Genomic DNA, 20,583 nt, shown 5'->3' on the forward strand with positions numbered 1-20,583 from the left:
ACACTGTAGGAATTCTAAGACAAGGCAAAACAGGGGCAGATGAGCAAAGATTTGGCCAGTGATGCAGCCTATCAGTATTTTAAAGCCAGAGACAGAAGTAGAGAGTCAGAGAAAAAACGTGAATTCCAGAGCTTAAAGCTCTAATGACAGACCACCAATGTGGAAGTTATGGAAGTATTAAATGTGAAAGTGTCCAGGCCACCAGAGGAGCATTCCTTCATACAAGGGGTTCTGGAAATCTGAAGCTCTCACTCCCAAAATACTTGCTGACATTCATGAAAATTTCAAAGCCAGATTGACTGATTTTTGATAGGCTGAGGTATTTGGGGTCATGGTACAGATCAGTCCCCATTAAATTAGATGTTCTGGTGAAAAGGATCTGTTGAAAAGGATCTAGGAAAGATCAAAGCTCAGGGTGTGATGGATGAACTGGTCTTGGTGTGAGGTAGGGTACCAGTAGCAGAGCTAATCAATAAGTTGAATGCTGTGATGTCCTCAGCTCCCTGCTACATGGTGGAATTAGCTCAAGGAGTTGAATGGCCTACTCCTGTCTCTGTTTATCTAAAATAATTACAAGAAGATAGTATGATTCAAATGCAAGAGGAGGAGACTGTACACTTACTTTAACAACAAATAACATTCGTATTCAGTTGAAATGAGATTTGCATCCCTACTCATTAAAGTTTGACTCAGTTTTCTGAAGTATGTTCATGTTAGAGCTAGGTTTACTGATATCTCCATGGAAGAATGCAGGGGATTAAACACAGGCAAGTGCTAGCAGGTAAGGAAGTATAAAACATGAGAAGGCAACAAAGGAAATGCAATTTTCTCATCTTGACTAGTTGCACAGAATTACAGAAACAGGCACAGAGAGTAAGAGTGAGAGCAAGAGGCTGAGAGGGCGACTGGCTGAGAGAAATGGGTCTGAGGGAGCAGGTTGAGGGAAGGGGAAATAGAGTTTTAAGGGGAAGGTGGAAGGAAGAGGGCAGGGGTAAAAAGGAGAAGGTTGGAGAGATTGGGTGGGAGGGGAAGGATTGGAGGTAAGTGTTAGTGGGAGACAGCTGTGTGGAGTGGGTAGAAGGGAGCAGGTTTGTAACTGGAGCTTTATTGCTGTGAAATTTAGAATAAACAAATACATCGCCTCAAGTAGTAGATTGTGCTAACGCCTAAATTATGGCATTCCCACTCTAGAAGCAGTGTGGACATACATACATGACATGGATTGTAATTGTTCAAGAATGCAGCTCACCACCACCTTCTCAAGGGCAACTGGGGACGGGCAAGAGGTAATCTGGTTCAGAAGGAGAAACAAATCTCTTGAATGCATTTAAAAAATAAGAATTGCTGGAAATAAAAAGATCAGCGTCCTAATTCTGATCTAATTTGCCTTCTGTTATCCTGGTAGTCACATTATACAACAATAATGTAGTTATTGGCTGGTTGAGGCAATCGGTCTTTTCTCACTTGTTCACTGGTGGGGCCAGTATTTATTGACCATCCCTAGTTGCCCTGTAGGAGGTGCTTATGAGCTGCCTTCTTGAACTGTTGCAGACCATGTGCTTTCGATCCTTTGGGAGAGAATTCCAGGTTTTTGACCCAGTGACAGTGAAGTAATAGTGATATATTTCCAAGTCATGACAGTATTTAGATTCAAGGGGTTTGGAAATTGAGCACCTTATAAAAAGATGGACCCTCATTCCTAGAAACTCAATGGTTTATGCTCAAGAGTGCAATTGAGAGCAGGAAAGTCTGTATTGCTGTCAGCTGCAACTTCTCAAAGAGTACCCAATAGAATCAAACAACAGCGACATTTCCAATGTCTGACCTTCACACTGGATACCTATATCTCTCGGTTAACAGAGACTTGAGGAACTCTTTGCACTGCAGAAATCTATTGTTGAACTTACCTGACACACCGCACACTCTATTTTCTTCAGGACCCTTGTTATTTGGCCTTTCCATCAACTCATCCAACCAGTGAGGCTCCAATCCTTTTGTTTCTGGAGCGTGCCGTTTGTAAACAACATGAGGCTGTGCTCTATCTTCATCCCAGGAATATCCCTCCAAAGGTTCGATGAAGTAATCTTCATCTGACAATTGGAATACACCTTTCTGAAAGAGCAAATCAAGAGATCCAGTTAATTTTTTTCTCCTTTATGAGGCATCTTGTCAGAGGACTGGAATAAAGTGCACACGCTGATATGATGTAAATAACATACACGGAGGCATCCCATGAAGCAACAAGCAATTAATCTTCTTTTGGCTGTGATTGAGGAAGAAATGATGGTTGAGGGACTCCAGGAGACTTTCGGGGCAGACATGGCAGGTTTTATTGGTTGTTCTGTTACTTTTGAGATTCACATCAATTTATTCATCCACCAGCCCATCCTATGCTTGATGACTCATATTGGCAACAGGCCGACAGTGCCTCAAGTTTAAAACTTTCATCCTTTTTTACCATATCATTCCATGGCTCTGCCCCTGCCTATCTCTGTAATCTCCTCCAGCTCAAAAGGTGACATTGTAATAATGAGACACTGTGTTCTAGACCTGAACCCCTTGCTGCATGGAAATGTCCTTCGAAATGTCACTGTTGTTTCTTTTGCCTTAAATCGGTGCCCTCTGGCTCTTGGTGCTACTGCCAACGGCAACAGTGTTTCTTAACCTACTCTATGTCGGCTGCTCGATTTCAAACACTGCTACCTAATCTTCTCTCAACTTCACTTCTCAAAAGGGAAATGATAATGTAAAGCCAAGTTTATAAATAAAGATCAAAAGCAAATTGCTGAGGATGTTTAATCCGCTGATTAAGGTCTTACTCTGTTCATTACTATGTTAAGTCTTCAAGCATGCCTTCATTACTTCCAGACATGTTAGATTAGATTAGATTACAGTGTGGAAACAGGCCCTTCAGCCCAACAAGTCCACACCGACCCGCCAAAGCGCAACCCACCCATACCCCTACAATTACCCCTTACCTAACACTACGGGCAATTTAGCACGGCCAATTCACCTGGCCCACACATCTTTGGACTGTGGGAGGAAACCGGAGCACCCGGAGAAAACCCACACAAACACTGGGAGAATGTGCAAACTCCACACAGTCATCTGAGGCAGGAATTGAACCCGGGTCTCAGGCGCTGTGAGGCAGCGGTGCTAACCACTGTGCCACCGTGCCGCCCCAAAGTCTCGTCAAAGACTATGGATCAGCCTCCTGCCTCACATTTTCAGTAAATATGAGGTCATCTCAACTTTGCTGTCCCAACCAACATCACAGGATCATCTGGTCGTTGTCTCCAGACTGTTTTTGTGGGAACTTTCTGTGCACAAAATGACTCCGGCCGTTCCCTCGGTAAAGAAATGGGTACACTTCAAAAAGTACATAACTTGCAATAAAACACTTTGAGGCATGTCGAGGCTGCAGAAAGCCCAAAACCAACACATACTTTATCTCTCTTTTTGGCCCAGAAAATGGCTTAATGGTCAGTGTCACTTTAAAGGATTTTCTTGCACATCGAGTCACATCCAATCACAGTTTGTTAGACTCACAGGAAGTGGGTTAGGTGTCATCCTGACTTCTACTCGAAAAACAAGGCAAGCTTTATTGGCTCCAGAGACACATTTTACTGAGTTGGAGCCAGTTCAACAATGTTCCAAGATTTCTGTTGAAGCCATAATTGGATCAGTGACTGAAGCCTGGAGAAGATTCAGCCTTGATTGAGTTCAGAACTGCACACTGTGCACGTTATTGTAATGCCAAGCAATATAATCTTCACTACACTTTATTGGTCCAGTGCAGAAACCAACATCTGTTTCCAACAGAAACACATAAAAGGAAGCTAAACACAGCTACAAACCTGAAATAAAAATTGGAAGCTTTACAAACACACCAGCAATTGAGAAAGAAGAAGACTCTGTGGGAACAGCTCGTTAGAGGTGGACTAGAAATAGGAACCTCATTACAAGATAGAGGATGGAGGGGCAGGAACCTCATTACAAGACAGAGGATGGAGGGGCAGGAACCTCATTACAGGACAGAGGATGGAGGGGCAGGAACCTCATTACAGGACAGAGGATAGGAGGGAGCAGGAACCTTGTTACAGAACAGATGATGGGGTGCAGGAACCTTGTTACAGGACAGAGGATGGGGAGGGAGGAGGAATCTTGTTACAGGACAGAGGATGGGGAGGGAGCAGGAATCTCATTACAGGACAGAGGATGGGGAGGGAGCAGGAACCTCATTACAGGAGAGAGGATAGGGGTGCAGGAACCTCGTTACAGGACAGAGGTTGGGGAGGGAGCAGGAACTTCATTACAGGACAGAGGATGGCAATGCAGGAACCTCGTTACAGGACAGAGGATGGGGGTGCAGGAACCTCGTTATAGAACATAGGATGGGGAGGGAGCAGGAACCTCGTTACAGGACAGAGGATGGGCTGCAGGAACCACATTACATGACAGAGGATGGGAGTGCAGGAACCTCGTTACAGGACAGAGGATGGGGAGGGAGCAGGAACCTCATTATAGACCAGTGGATGGGGAGGGAGCAGGAATCTCGTTACAGGACAGAGAATGGGGAGGGAGCAGGAATCTCATTACAGGACAGAGGATGGGGAGGGAGCAGGAACCTCATTACAGGAGAGAGGATAGGGGTGCATGAACCTCGTTACAGGACAGAGGTTGGGGAGGGAGCAGGAACTTCATTACAGGACAGAGGATGGCAATGCAGGAACCTCGTTACAGGACAGAGGATGGGGGTGCAGGAACCTCGTTATAGAACATAGGATGGGGAGGGAGCAGGAACCTCGTTACAGGACAGAGGATGGGCTGCAGGAACCACATTACATGACAGAGGATGGGAGTGCAGGAACCTCGTTACAGGACAGAGGATGGGGAGGGAGCAGGAACCTCATTATAGACCAGAGGATGGGGAGGGAGCAGGAATCTCGTTACAGGACAGAGAATGGGGAGGGAGCAGGAACCTCATTATAGAACAGAGGATGGGGGTGCAGGAACCTCATTACAGGACAGAGGATGGAGGGGCAGGAATCTCATTATAGAACAGAAGATGGGTGGTGCAGCAACCTTGTTACAGGACAGAAGATGAGGGAGCAAGAACCTCATTACAGGACAGAGGATGGGGGAGTGACAAACCTCATTACAGGACAAAGGATGGGGGGCAGGAACCATATTACAAGAGAGAAGATGGGAGAGCAGGAACCTCATTACAGGACTGTGGAATGGGGTCAGGAACCTCATTACAGGACAGAGGATGGAGGGTCTGGAACCTTATTACAGGACAGAGGATGGAGGGTCTGAAACCTTATTACAGGACAGAGGATGGGGGAGTATACAAACCTCCTTACAGGACAGTGGATGGGGGTCAGGAACCTCATTACAGGACAAAGGATCGGGGGGAGTGCAGGAACCTCATTACAGGACTGGGAGAATTACAGGTCAGGAGTGAGCAATTTGCTGATTATCTCCCAAAGGATCTTAAGGAAAGAAAGACCATCCAATCACAGGCCAATGAAGGACAACGGAAATACGAATGTAATGTAGAAAACATGGCAACCAATTTATTCACAGCAAGAGCCTTCCACTGGCAATGCTATAATGACAGGGTCGTCAAAGAGGGAAATCACAGCCTTGGCTTAACATCTAATACACAAAAGATAAAGGCCTAAGAACAACACTTGTAATAGTCCAGCCCTCCCTCATTATTGGAACAGAAATATCCATCCGAATAATGGAATTGAAACCTCTAGAGCAGGAATTGAAAAGCCAGTCTTCGAGAATAAAATTGAAAACAACAAATGCTGGAGATGACAGTGAGTCAGGTAACATCTGTGAAGAGACAGCGAGCTGATGTTTCAAGCCTAGATGACCCTTCAGTGCTGATGAAGAATCATTAGGACTCGAAACATTAACTCGCTTTCTCTCTGCAGCTGCTGCCTGACCCGCTGTGATCTCCAGCACTTTGCAGATACTGGAATCTGTACTGAAAACAACAATCATTTATTCCTACTTCGAGAATAACACGTGACTGTTTTCCATCGAGGCCACAGCCAATGTTTACGACAGCTATGAATGAGAAAGATCACTGAGCTTACCCTATTTCACTCATCCTAAAGGACCCTGCAATTCCCAATGCATCGTCCAATTCTTCCTGAAGCTATTCAATAGATTTTCCTTTGACATGCCCAATTTTTATGACTTAATTTGCCAATGTTAGCATCACATGAACTGCTGTTATTCCCCCATCTCCAATCATTTTTATAACTAAGAAATAAAAGTGGTGTGCAGAAAATGAAGATGATGCACAATGTTGATGTTGATGCCTCTATCATTCTTTTCTTGCGGTTTATCACAGCTGCAGTGAGGAGATTAATCTTAATTTTAAAAAATAAAGCTTTGAAAATCCTGGAAAACCTAGTGGGATAATCTTTTGTAAGTTCGGCTTAAATTGGAATTCAACTTCAACAAATTGTTCCGTGTAGTTTTTCTTTCCGAGTTACTCCTGTTCATCGTGTGAAGTCCAGGGACACCACGAGACAGCTGGTCGTTTTACCAGGTGATGAGGCCATTGAGGCAATCAAGAATGTGTCAGCTGTTTAATATAGATGTACAATGAATCCTAATATCCTGTTACCATAGGAGCAGAATTAGGCCATTCGTCCCATCAAGCCTGCTCGACCATTCAATGAGATCATGGCAAATCTCATGGTCTTCAATTCCATTTTTCCCCACAACCTTTGATTCCTTTACTGATTAAATATCTGTCAATCTTAGCCTTGAGCAATACTTAATGGCCCAACAATACTTTGCTGTAAAGAATTCACCCTCCAAGTGAAGAGTTTTTTTTATTCGTTCGTGGGACGCAGGGATCACTGACTGGGCCAGCATTTATTGCCCATCCCTAGTTGCCCCTTCAGAAGGTGGGGATAAGCTGCCTTCTTGAACCGCTACAATCCATGTGCTATGGATAGACCCACAATGCCCTTTGGGCAGGTTCCAGGATCTTGACTCAGTGAGAGTGAAGTCAGCAGGGTGCATAGCTTGGAGGGAACTTGGAGGAGATGGACTTCTCATGTATCTATTGCCCTTTGTTCTTCCAGATGGAATTACTGTTGGTATGGAAGGTGCAGTCTAAGGATCTTCAATGAATTTCTGCAGTGCATCCTGTCGATGGTGCACACTGCTGCTACTGAGCATCAGTGGTGGGGGGATTGGATGTTTGTGGATGTGATGCCAATCAAACCAACTGCTTTGTCTCTGGATGATGTTGAGCTTCTTGAGAGTTGTTTAAAGCTGCATTCAACCAGACAAATGGGGAATATTGCATCACACGCCTGAGTTGTCCCTTGTAGACAGTGGACAGGCTTTAAGGAATCAGGGGGTGAGTTACTCGTCACAGTATTCCAAGCCTCTGACCTGCTGTTGTACTGCTGGCTTATGTGGCGAGTCCAGTTGAGTTTCTGGTCAATGGTCACCCTCAGGATATTCATAGTTGAGGATTCAGTGATGGTTACATTGCATTTTATTGCAGACAGTCAATGCTTGGCATTTCTGTGAGTTACCACTTGTCAGCCCAAGCCTGTACATTGTCCAGATGCTGTTGCATTTGTACATGAACTGCTCCAGTTTTGGATGAGTTCCAAACAGTGCTGAACATTGTGCAATCATCGGTAAAGGTCCCCACTTCAGACCTTATGATGGAATGAAAGTCACTGGTGAAATAGCTGAAAATAGTTGGGTCTGGGACAGTACCCTGAGGAACTCCTGCGGTGATGTCCTGCAGCTGAAATGAGTGACTTCCAACAACCACAACCATCTTCCTCTATCTTTATCCTAACCATGTGACCCCTCATTCCAAGGTTAAGCCCTCTCATTTAGACTCTCCCACAATCTTTCTGCATCCACTCTGTCAAGTGCCCTAACAATCTTGCATGTTCCAATAAAATTGCCTCTCATTCTTCTATATTCCAATGAGAATAAACCCAATCTACTCAACCTCTACTCAGAAGTCAGTCCCTTCATAGCTAGTATCACACTGAAGAACCTTCTCTCGACTGCTTTCAATACCAGGATACTTTTCCATTGACAAGGTTCTCAAAATTACAGAGTGTTGCAGCTGAAATGTATCTTGTATAAATTTAGCAAACGCTCCCTTCTTTTATACTCCATTCCCTTTTAAATAAAGACCAGTATTCCACTTGCCTTCCATATTACCCATTGAACTTGGATGCTAGTTTTATGTGATACATAGAAGAGGACTCCCAAATCCCTCTGTTCTGTAGCTTTCTGCAGTCATTCTCCAAATAAATAAAGCAATGTTCCTCCACAGCCTTGTAAATATTTCCCCTTCAAATTTGTATCCAATTTCCTTTTAAAATTTACTGTTAATTTGCGCTAATAGCTTTTCAAGAAATGTATTCCAAGTCTCAAGAACTCACTATATTGAAAATATTTATTCAAGGCATCTCTTGTCTCTTTTACCAATCACCTTAAATAGTGTCCCTCTGGGGTGGGGGAGTCCAGAACTAGAGGGCATAGATTTAGGGTGAGAGGGGAAAGATATAAAAGAGACCTAAGGGACAACTTTTTCACTCAGAGGGTGGTATGTGTATGGAATGAGGTGCCAGAGGATTGGTGGAGGCTGGTACAATTGCAACATTTAAAAGGCATTTGGATGGGTATATGAATAGGAAGGGTTTGGAGGGATATGGGCCGGGTGGCAGGTGGGACTAGATTGGGTTGGGATATCTGGTTGGCATGGACGGGTTGGACTGAAGGGTCTTTTTCCGTGCTGTACATCTCTATGAATCTAAGTACTGACCTTACTACACCAGTGAATGTCTCACTTTATTTGCTCTATCAAAACCATCCATGATTTCAATACCGGAACAAGGTTTTAAATACTAAAATAAAAGAGATGAGAAGTGCTGGGCAGTATACCCAGAATTAGATGATATTCTTATTGTTTAACCTTTTAACTTTGTTTTCTTTACTTTTTTGCTTTGTTGCTAAATGGCACCGAAAGTGGCGACTTGCAAACCTTTCACTGTCCTTATGTGTGTACATGTGACAATAAACCTAATTCAATTCAATTATTTCCAGCAAGACACAGTTCCAGACCATTGTCTATATTCCATACAATCCTCCTCCCACTTTCTATATATAACGCCAACAACATATCCCTCCATTCTGTCATGTGTTTATCTAGCTTCCCATTTAATGCATCAGTACCATTTGTCTCACCCAACTCTATGGGTGGTACATTCCATACGCTAGACACTCTCTGGCTCAACTCCCTGTTGGATGCTTTAGAGATTATCCTATATTTATGGCCCATAAATCTGGTTTCACACAGGAGTGACAACATCTTCTCTATTTCTGTCCAATCAAACACATTTGTAATCATAAAGACCTCGAACAGGTCACCCCTCAGCCTTCGCTTGTCTGGAGATAAGTGCCCAAGCTTGTTCAGCTTTCTGATAGTAACAGCCCCTCTGCTATCACAGGCCCATTTCTTTCATTAAATCCTGTGGGCTTTCTCCATATGTTTCTACCAACTTCCCAACTAGAATTAGCATAAGCTACCGAGTGAATTTATGTCTGTAGTCCAGATTGAAAGCTACTATTTAAGGACAGACCTCTGCTCATCACAGAGCTGTACAAAGACAATAGAAACAGGCCACTCAGCCCATCATTTCTTTGTTCGCTGAATAAACTGGCTGCTCATTCTAATCCCACTTTCCAACACCTGATCTGTGACACTGACTTATTTTTCATGTCCTTTCTCTCAGCTATGACGTTAACGTTGCAGTATTCCAAACAAATTGCCTTTGAAATTAATTTTTTGTTGCAGCTGAAATTATAAATGTCAATTTTAAGAAAGCACTTTAGTCCCTTACAGAAAATAGACCAAGTGACTTGTTGAATCATGTTGCAGCCTGTAATAAAATTAGCTTATAAGTACAGGAAATATAACACAACTGTAGACTGGGTTTATTTGTAGGTGCAATTATCTAAATAGTATTTAACTCACTGTATCCCTGAGTTCCAATGCCTTAAAATGGGATTGGAAATCCAATCTGCAATGTGAAACTGGGTTAAGATACCTATCTATAATATTGACTCTCAGCCTTATGATCTCGGTGCTTATTAAGAGTACTGCCACTGGCTGATAAATTTCAGACACAATTTTATGTGAGCTTTGACCTTATTTGAATAAATGAAGGAACAATAAATAATTAAATTTGGTTCAAAAACAATAACCATGTGAAAAGCTTAACAATAAAAACTGAAAAGCAGAAAGGCAAATCTACCTATATATGAATTTCTTGGTTTATTACAAATCAGAGGTCATGTTTCAGTGTCAAACACTAAAAGAAAGCCAATTATATCCTACGTTGATAACTTTACTTATTTCTAAGAGACTTACAAAGAGCAGTAATCTACCAAACATTCCCTGAAAATTTGTGCCAATCTTATTGAAGAATGGAGTAGATCACTTTCCTCCATTGCAGATGGCTTTAAAGGTAACAGCAGACTAAACACTGCTGCATGTGAGAAATAGTGGTATTTGTGGCTACTAATGAGGTGAGATCTGCCAGTTAATATTTAAACACATGTTGAGGACATCAAATTATTCTTTCTACAGCTGGTTTGCTAAACTACTGCAGAGAGCAGCTGAGGGATATTAATATGGGATTGAAATTACCAGAATATATCAGACAGGTAAAGATGTCTGGTTCCAATCTCGAAAGAATAGTGGTGAACCTGTTATAACATGGACATGACTTTTACAGATTTTCAGTTTTAAATTGCCATGATGGGATTTGAACTTCTGTTCTCTGGGTTGCTGGTCTTGTAGCATAAATGGTCACACTATTGTACCCATGTAAGTGATGTAGTCTTCCTGATAACACCTTTAGCTTAGAAATGTGTCCTAGAACAGTAAGGAGAAATGGACACTGAACAAAAAAGGAACAGTTAGCAAAGATGACCAAAGCTTGGTTCAAGAGGTAGTCTTACGTAATTGCTGGAAACTTAGAGAGTTTCAGGGAGGGAATCCCGGATTCTGGTGTCTAGTTAACTGAAGGTATAACCATCCGTGGTGAGGTGAAGAGAAAGGAGAAAGTGAGGTCTGCAGATGCTGGAGATCAGAGCTGAAAATGTGTTGCTGGAAAAGCGCAGCAGGTCAGGCAGCATCCAAGGAACAGGAAATTCAACGTTTCGGGCATAAGCCCTTCATCAGGAATGAGGTGAAGAGAAAGCCAATATGACGAACCTTGTGGGACCAGAGCTTGAGAGATTGGAGTTACTGTTGTTAGGCTGGGAGAGATCGGGACTGATGAGATGATGAGTGAATTTAAAGACGAGGATGGGAATTTTACAACTGGGACGCTGGGGGAACTGGAATATAGTGGAGGTCAGCAATGAGGGGAGCGAACAGTGATTGGAACTTTATGCAGCATACAGTCCAGGGAGCAACATTTTGGAAGAGGCGAAAGTGGGCACTGCAGATGTTGGTGATTAGAGTCAAGGTTAGTGTAGTGCTGTAAATGCACAATAGATCAGGCAGAATGCGAGGAGCAGGAAAATTGACATTTCGGGCAAAAGCCCTTCATCAGGAATGAGGCCTCAATGCCATGGAACAAATTCTGCTCATTGTATTGGTGGGAGGGAATGATCACCCTCGAGAGTATTTAGAAGACATTTACAAAATCACAACCCAAAAATGGAGAATTTAGCTCAGACTGGACAGGCTGGGGTTATTTTCCTCAGCATACACTCTCTCCTCTCCTCAGCATAGGTGAGATTTAATTGAGGTGTAAAAATTGTGAACGGCCAAGTATGAATCAGAAAGATCTATTTACAGAAGTGGAGAGGTCAGTAACCGGAGGCATATATTTAAATTGGAAAGATTAAAGGGGTGGTGTGAGGGAAGATGGAATGTGGAACTCATTGTCTGAGAGAAGGATTGAGACAGAAGCCTCTCACTGCGTTTACAAGGGACTTTAAGGAACTGAAGACTACTGACTAAGAGCTGGAAGTGAAATTAGACTAGGGCTTTTCTTTTGACTGGTAAGGACACAATGGGCCCAGTGGCTTAATTCTGTGCTCTTCCATCATTCTTTGTTTAACTGGGCTGCCAGAGGGAGTGAGGTAGATGAGGTAACAGAAGTGGAACAGGGTCTTTTCTGGGCTCATAAACTCATTGCAGTGTTGAATGGGGAGGGGAATTCAGTGGGTCCCATAGTCTGGAGAAAATGTAATTACGGTGGCACTGTGGCTAGCTCTGCTGCCTCACTGTGCCAGGGACCTGGATTCAATTCCAGCCTCAGGTGTCTGTGTGGAGTTTGCTCGTGTCTCCCGTTTCTGTGTGAGTTTCCTCCGGGTGATCCGGTTTCCTCCCACAATCCAAAGATCTGCAGGCTAAGGTGGATTAGCCATGGGAAATTGCCCATAGTGTCCAGGGATATGCAGACTGGGTGGGTGAGCCATGGGAAATGCAGGGTTACAGGGATAGGGTGTTCCTGGGTGAGATGCTCTTTGGAGGGCGATGGGCTGAATGGCCTGCTTCCACACTGTGCAGATTCTATGATTGAGGCCCACAATCAGCAATGGGCAACAAATAGCAGCATTGTCAGTGAATGCTGAGGCTGATGTAGAGAAAACAAGACAGAGTAAGATGTGAGGAAAGCAGTGGCCATTCTGGCAGTGCTGGAAATGTAACTGCTTGCCCAGATGGTGCTTACCAGGCCCTGGCAGGTGCTGATAGCTGCCATCCCGCTACTGCCAGCTTGGACTGTGCCCACAAAGTGGCAGCGGTTGGTCTGGGCCCGGCTGATGGCAGCTCCCTTCACCCCCCCATAGCGCCGCTCGGCCAGGAATCCGGGGGCTAGCAGGGGCCGGTTTATGGTGAGGTTGAAGTGGAGCAGCTGGCCCCGGAGGGACAGGAGGTAGTGGACAGCCTCAGGCTCAGATTCAGGCTCCAGTTGGCGGCGGGACCGCTTCCTCAGGCGCTGAGAGAGCTGGTGAGACAGGAAGCGGCCCAGGGGATCCACTCTGACCGGGTGCACCAGCTCCAGCTCCGACTCTGGCTCAGGCAGGGCCCGCAGCTCTGCGGAGGGAACAAGGAAGGTGTCAGAAAGCTCCCACGGGCACAAAACCCACAGTCTCTCCCCAAACCCCCAATCCATCAGTGAGTGTAACAGCCCCAGATCCAGGAGAAATGTCCCAAACGCTGCAACAAGTCCCACAGATCCATCCTCATGGAGTCTTCCTCAGGGACAGCCTCCCTCATACACTGGGAGAGAGAGAGGGATCATTCCCAACCATTTGGACCAGCAGCCATTCGCCCCTTTAACATAAACTAACCCAACGCAACTTAGAGAGAAAGGGGACATGCGAAGACTCCTTGCCCTCTGACTATTCCCCAAAAATTAATTCACTGTTGCCTGTCTGTTACCTGTCTGTTCCAATCTGCAGGAACTGACAGCGTCTGCCTCTCTGTGTCAGGGCTAGTGTTAGGGTTAGGGTTAGAATTAGGGTTTAGGGTTATGATTTATGGCTAGGGTTTAATGTTAAGGTTAGCGTTAGGGGTTAAGGTTTCGGGTTCGAGTTAGGGTTAGGCTCCCAGAGCAGACTTACCTTAGGTTAGGATTAGGTGTTAGAGTTTAGAATTAAGGTTAAGGGTTAGGGGTTAGCGTTTAGAGTTAAGGTTCAGCTCCCAGAGCAGACTTACCTGGGGTTAGGGTTGAGGGTTAAGGGTTAGGCTCCTCGAGCTTACTTACCTCGGGTTAGGGGTTAGGGTTAGGGTTTAGGATTAGAGGCTAAGGTTAGTGTTTAGGGTTTAGGGTTGGCGTTAGGATTTAGGGTTATGATTTAGGGTTAGGGTTAGTGGTGAAGGTTTAGGGTTGAGGTTAGGGTTGGGTTAGGGTTAGGGTTTAGGGTTGGGGTTAGGGGTTAGGGTTTAGGGTTGGGGTTAGGGTTTAGGGTTGGGTTTAGGGGTTAGGATTGGGGTTAGGGTTTAGTGCTGGGGTTAAATTTGGGGTTAGGGTTTAAGGTTGGGTTTAGGTTGGGGCTAGGGGTCAGGATTGGGGTTAGCATTTAGGGTTTAAGTTTGGGGTTAGGGTTTTGGGTTGGGGTTAGGGGTTAGGCTCCTTGAGCTTACTTACCTCGGGTTAGGGGTTAGGGTTAGGGTTTAGAGTTAGAGGTTAAGGTTAGAGGTTAAGGTTAGTGTTTAGGGTTTAGGTTAGGGGTTAGGATTTAAGGTTGGGGTTAGGGCTTTGGTTTGGAGTTAGGGATTTGGGTTTAGGGTTTGGATTAGGGGTTAGGATTTAAGGTTGGGGTTAGTGTTTTGGGTTGGGGTTGGGGTTAGGGTTTAGGGTTTGGGTTAGGTGTTAGGGTTTAAGGTTGGGGTTAGGGTTTTGGTTGGGGTGAGGGGTTTGGGTTTAGGGTTTGGATTAGGGTTTAGGCTTTAAGGTTGGGGTTAGGGTTTTGGTTTGGGGTTAGGGGTTTGGGTTTAGGGTTTGGGTTAAGGGTTAGATTTAAGGTTGGGGTTAGGGCTTTGGTTTGGGGTTAGGGATTTGGGTTTAGGGTTTGGATTAGGGGTTAGGATTTAAGGTTGGGGTTAGGGCTTTGGTTTGGGGTTAGGGGTTTGGGTTTAGGGTTTGGGTTAGGGGTTAGGATTTAAGGTTGGGGTTAGGGTTTTGGGTTAGGGTTAGGAGTTTGGGTTTAGGGTTGGGGTTAGGGGTTAGATTTAAGGTTGGGGTTAGGGTTTTGGGTTGGGGTTGGAGTTAGGGTTTAGGGTTTGGGTTAGGGGTTAGGGTTAGGGTTTTGGGTTGGGGTTAGGGGTTTGGGTTTAGGGTTTGGATTAGGGGTTAGGGTTTAAGGTTGAGGTTAGGTTCCCAGAACGCACTTACCTTGGAGGCTGAACCGCCTCTGCCCCTTACCCTGAACCTCAGTGAATCCCTCCGTCAGTACAAAGACAATCAAAGTTGTCAAAGTCTGCAGAAAGTTGCCAGCGTTCCCCATCCACGGGCTCTGCATCTTTCCGCTGCTCCGGAGACCGTCTGTGTTTAAAAAGTTCCCCGCGATGCTGTGAGCCCGGATCCTGCAACATGTCCCGGCTCTCAAAATAAACTCAGTGCCGCTGGAACGGCGCAGCAGGGACGGGAGCTGGCAAAATCCTGCCCCAGGAACTCTGTCTCTGTCAGGGCTGAGCCGCTGGCCCTGCACAATCCCCACTCACACACAAACACACTCACACACACACAGACACAGACTGGGCTGCGCCGCTTCTCTCATCTGCTGGATTCAACTCCATCTATTTGCATACAGCTCCTGCCCACACATCCCTCCCTCCCTCCATCACAGGACACAAACACTCCCAGAGACACAGGGAGAGAGAAATCGCACAGCCTTATCAACCCTCACAGAGACCCACACATTTACAGGCACACCAGCACTCACAGAGAGTTTTTTCAAATAGGAGCACACAGACTCAGAGACCCACTCACAGACACCCAGATAAACTCAAAGAAACACACTCACATATCAGACAAGAGCGTGTATAGAATGAGCTGCCAGAGCAAGTGGTGGAGGCTGGTATAATTACAACATTTTAAAGGCATCTGGATGGGTATATGAATAGGAAGGGTTTGGAGGGATATGGGCTGGGTGCTGGCAAATGGGACTGGATTAATTTAGTATATTGGCATGAACAGGTTGGACCGAACGGTCTGTTTCCTTGTTGGACATCTCTATGACACACTTGGACACTCAAGCACAGACACAGTGTTAGTGCTAATTGTCTCCTTGCTCCCAGACATGTTTAAATGGGTTTTTCTCTCTGTGTGTAAACAGGCAGGAACCAAGCAAGACCCAAACTCAACCAAGAATTCAGGACACCAGCCCCTGTTATCCCAACCCCCGTTATCCCAGTCCTCTCTATCCCCATCCCCATCTTCCCAGTCCCTGTTATCTCAATCTTCACTATCCCAGTCCGTGTTATCCATGTCCCACTCTCCCAGCCCCCACTCTCCCAGCCCCCATTATTCCAGTCCCCATTATCCCCATTTCTACCCTCCCAGTCCATGTTATCCTATTCTAAATCTTCCAATCCCATATCCCAGTCCCTCTATCCCAGTTCCTCTTATCCCAGTCCCTCTAATCCCAATCCATCTAATCCCAATCCCTCTATCCCAGTCGCTCTAATCCCAATCTCTCTATTCCAGTCCCCCATCCCAGTCCCTCTTATCCCAGTCCCTCTAATCCCAGTCAGTCTATCCCAGTCCCTCTTATCCCAGTATCTCTATCCCAATCCATCTAATCCCAATCCCTCTATTCCAATCCCTCTATCCTATTCCCTCTATTCCAGTCCCTCTATCCCCAGTCTCTCTAATCCCAATCACTCTATCCCAGTGCCTCTAATCCCAGTCCCTCTATCCCAATTCCTCTATCCTATTCCCTCTATCCCAGTCCCTCTTATTCCAGTCCCTCTAATCCCAATCCCTCTAATCCCAATTCCTCTATCCCCAGTCCCTCTAACCCAAGTCCCAGTTGCATCCCCAGCTTTATTCCCTCATTCCCTGCCTCTGGAATAAGGAAACACGCCCGTACTCTTTAACGCGGCTTTTAACGTAAATCGGATAAAATTGAACGCAAAGTGTAATGTCATGGGCTGCTACAAAGATGGTTGAAACGTGCGGTTTTCGCCAAGTCCAGAGGGAGGGAGGGTCTGAATAAGCGCAGAGTCCGCTCTTTCCGCTTGTGTTCTGGGGCCACATAGCGGTTAATACCAGAACAACAGAGAATGAGAGAGAGAGAGACTGCAGATAACGCCAGACACCGCTCCCCACCACCTCCCCCAACACACACACACACACACACAGTGCGAGAGCGGAATCCCGTGGAGAGCATTTAAGGAATGGGATGTGGTGAAGGCCGATTGATTTAGAGCCACGTTTTCGAGAATTGTTGAAGATTATGTCTCTGATCCTATTTCAGCAAAATGTACAAACATTTATTCAGCACAAAATATAGCTTGAGCCTGCAGTGTGGCACTGAGGGAGTGTCCCAGTGTGGCACTGAGGGAGTGCTGCAGTGTGACACTGAGGGAGTGCTGCAGAGTGGCACTGAGGGAGTGCTGCAGTGTGGCACTGAGGGAGTGCTGCAGTGTGGCACTGAGGGAGTGTCACAGTGTGGCACTGAGGGAGTGCCGCAGTGTGGCACTGAGGGAGTGTCCCAGTGTGGCACTGAGGGAGTGTCCCAGTGTGGCACTGAGGGAGTGCTGCAGTGTGGCACTGAGGGAGTGTCACAGTGTGGCACTGAGGGAGTGCTGCAGTGTGGCACTGAGGGAGTGCTGCAGTGTGGCACTGAGGGAGTGCTGCAGTGTGGCACTGAGGGAGTGTCCCAGTGTGGCACTGAGGGAGTGCTGAAGTGTGGCACTGAGGGAGTGCTGCAGAGTGGCACTGAGGGAGTGCTGCAGTGTAGCACTGAGGGAGTGTCCCAGTGTGGCACTGAGGGAGTGTCCCAGTGTGGCACTGAGGGAGTGCTGCAGTGTGGCACTGAGGGAGTGTCGCAGTGTGGCACTGAGGGAGTGCTGCAGTGTGGCACTGAGGGAGTGCTGCAGTGTGGCACTGAGGGAGTGTCCCAGTGTGGCACTGAGGGAGTGCTGCAGTGTGGCACTGAGGGAGTGTTGCAGTGTGGCACTGAGGCAGTGCTGCAGTGTGGCACTGAGGGAGTGCTGCAGTGTGGCACTGAGGGAGTGTCCCAGTGTGGCACTGAGGGAGTGTCCCAGTGTGGCACTGAGGGAGTGCTGCAGTGTGGCACTGAGGGAGTGTCGCAGTGTGGCACTGAGGGAGTGCTGCAGTGTGGCACTGAGGGAGTGCTGCAGTGTGGCACTGAGGGAGTGTCCCAGTGTGGCACTGAGGGAGTGCTGCAGTGTGGCACTGAGGGAGTGTTCCAGTGTGGCACTGAGGGAGTGCTGCAGTGTAGCACTGAGGGAGTGCTGCAGTGTGGCACTGAGGGAGTGTCCCAGTGTGGCACTGAGGGAGTGCTGCAGTGTGGCACTGAGGGAGTGTCGCAGTGTGGCACTGAGGGAGTGTCCCAGTGTGGCACTGAGGGAGTGTCCCAGTGTGGCACTGAGGGAGTGCTGCAGTGTGGCACTGAGGGAGTGTCGCAGTGTGGCACTGAGGCAGTGCTGCAGAGTGGCACTGAGGCAGTGCTGCAGAGTGGCACTGAGGGAGTGCTGCAGTGTGGCACTGAGGGAGTGCTGCAGTGTGGCACTGAGGGAGTGTCCCAGTGTGGCACTGAGGGAGTGCTGCAGTGTGGCACTGAGGGAGTGTCCCAGTGTGGCACTGAGGGAGTGTCCCAGTGTGGCACTGAGGGAGTGCTGCAGTGTGGCACTGAGGGAGTGCTGCAGTGTGGCACTGAGGGAGTGTCCCAGTGTGGCACTGAGGGAGTGTCCCAGTGTGGCACTGAGGGAGTGCTGCAGTGTGGCACTGAGGGAGTGCTGCAGAGTGGCACTGAGGGAGTGCTGCAGTGTGGCACTGAGGGAGTGTCCCAGTGTGGCACTGAGGGAGTGCTGCAGTGTGGCACTGAGGGAGTGTCGCAGTGTGGCACTGAGGGAATGCTGCAGAGTGGCACTGAGGGAGTGTCCCAGTGTGGCACTGAGGGAATGCTGCAGAGTGGCACTGAGGGAGTGCTGCAGTGTGGCACTGAGGGAGTGTCGCAGTGTGGCACTGAGGGAGTGTCGCAGTGTGGCACCGAGGGAGTGCTGCAGTGTGGCACTGAGGGAGTGCTGCAGAGTGGCACTGAGGGAGTGTCCCAGTGTGGCACTGAGGGAGTGCTGCAGAGTGGCACTGAGGGAGTGCTGCAGTGTGGCACTGAGGGAGTGCTGCAGAGTGGCACTGAGGGAGTACTGCAGTGTGGCACTGAGGGAGTGCTGCAGTGTGGCACTGAGGGAGTGCTGCAGAGTGGCACTGAGGGAGTGCTGCAGTGTGGCACTGAGGGAGTGTCCCAGTGTGGCACTGAGGGAGTGCTGCAGAGTGGCACTGAGGGAGTGCTGCAGAGTGGCACTGAGGGAGTGTCCCAGTGTGGCACTGAGGGAGTGTCCCAGTGTGGCACTGAGGGAGTGCTGCAGTGTGGCACTGAGGGAGTGCTGCAGTGTGGCACTGAGGGAGTGTCCCAGTGTGACACTGAGGGAGTGCTGCAGTGTGGCACTGAGGGAGTGCTGCAGTGTGGCACTGAGGGAGTGCTGCAGAGTGGCACTGAGGGAGTGTCCCAGTGTGGCACGGAGGGAGTGCTGCAGAGTGGCACTGAGGGAGTGCTGCAGTGTGGCACTGAGGGAGTGCTGCAGAGTGGCACTGAGGGAGTGCTGCAGTGTGGCACTGAGGGAGTGCTGCAGTGTGGCACTGAGGGAGTGCTGCAGAGTGGCACTGAGGGAGTGTCCCAGAGTGGCACTGAGGGAGTGCTGCAGTGTGGCACTGAGGGAGTGCTGCAGTGTGGCACTGAGGGAGTGCTGCAGTGTGACACTGAGGGAGTGCTGCAGTGTGGCACTGAGGGAGTGCTGCAGAGTGGCACTGAGGGAGTGCTGCAGAGTGGCACTGAGGGAGTGTCCCAGTGTGGCACTGAGGGAGTGTCCCAGTGTGGCACTGAGGGAGTGCTGCAGAGTGGCACTGAGGGAGTGCTGCAGTGTAGCACTTAGTGAGTGCTGCAGTGTAGCACTTAGGGAGTGCTGCAGTGTGGCACTGAGGGAGTGCTGCAGTGTGGCACTGAGGGAGTGCTGCAGAGTGGCATCGAGGGAGTGCTGCAGAGTGGCACTGAGGGAGTGCTGCAGAGTGGCACTGAGGGAGTGTCCCAGTGTGGCACTGAGGGAGTGTCCCAGTGTGGCACTGAGGGAGTGCTGCAGAGTGGCACTGAGGGAGTGCTGCAGAGTGGCACTGAGGGAGTGCTGCAGAGTGGCACTTAGGGAGTGCTGCAGTGTGGCACTGAGGGAGTGCTGCAGTGTGGCACTGAGGGAGTGCTGCAGAGTGGCATCGAGGGAGTGCTGCAGAGTGGCACTGAGGGAGTGCTGCAGAGTGGCACTGAGGGAGTGTCCCAGTGTGGCACTGAGGGAGTGTCCCAGTGTGGCACTGAGGGAGTGCTGCAGAGTGGCACTGAGGGAGTGCTGCAGAGTGGCACTGAGGGAGTGCTGCAGAGTGGCACTGAGGGAGTGCTGCAGAGTGGCACTGAGGGAGTGCTGCAGTGTAGCACTGAGGGAGTGCTGCAGTGTGGCACTGAAGGAGTGCTGCAGTGTAGCACTTAGGGAGTGCTGCAGTGTAGCACTTAGGGAGTGCTGCAGTGTGGCACTGAGGGAGTGCTGCAGTGTGGCACTGAGGGAGTGTCGCAGTGTGGAAGCTGCTATCCTTTAGCTGTGATGAGGGGGACTGGGGTGGACAAAGTTAAAAATCACACAACACCAGGTTATAGTCCAACAGGTTTATTTGGAATTACTAGCTTTCAGAGCGCTGCCCCTTCATCAGGTAGCTGTTGGACTATAACCTGGTGTTGTGTGATTTTTAACGT

General features: G+C 47.9%; 1 protein-coding gene across 2 annotated transcripts in view; it reads right to left on the bottom strand.

Moving 5' to 3' along the window:
• Positions 1-15,351, bottom strand: part of LOC132834415 (A disintegrin and metalloproteinase with thrombospondin motifs 7) — a 182,272-nt gene extending 166,921 nt beyond the window's left edge. For both annotated transcript variants that reach the window (XM_060853335.1, XM_060853334.1), the window contains exons 1-3: positions 14,937-15,351; positions 12,768-13,132; positions 1,908-2,112 (exon numbers count right to left, since the gene is read on the bottom strand). In XM_060853335.1, the coding sequence (XP_060709318.1) occupies positions 1,908-2,112; positions 12,768-13,132; positions 14,937-15,063 (697 nt within the window). In that variant the 5' untranslated portion in view covers positions 15,064-15,351. The remainder of the gene's footprint in view (positions 1-1,907; positions 2,113-12,767; positions 13,133-14,936) is intronic.
• Between the last annotated feature and the right edge of the window lie 5,232 nt (positions 15,352-20,583).

This window comes from Hemiscyllium ocellatum, chromosome 39, assembly GCF_020745735.1.
Source record: "Hemiscyllium ocellatum isolate sHemOce1 chromosome 39, sHemOce1.pat.X.cur, whole genome shotgun sequence".
Taxonomy (NCBI): Eukaryota; Metazoa; Chordata; class Chondrichthyes; order Orectolobiformes; family Hemiscylliidae; genus Hemiscyllium; species Hemiscyllium ocellatum.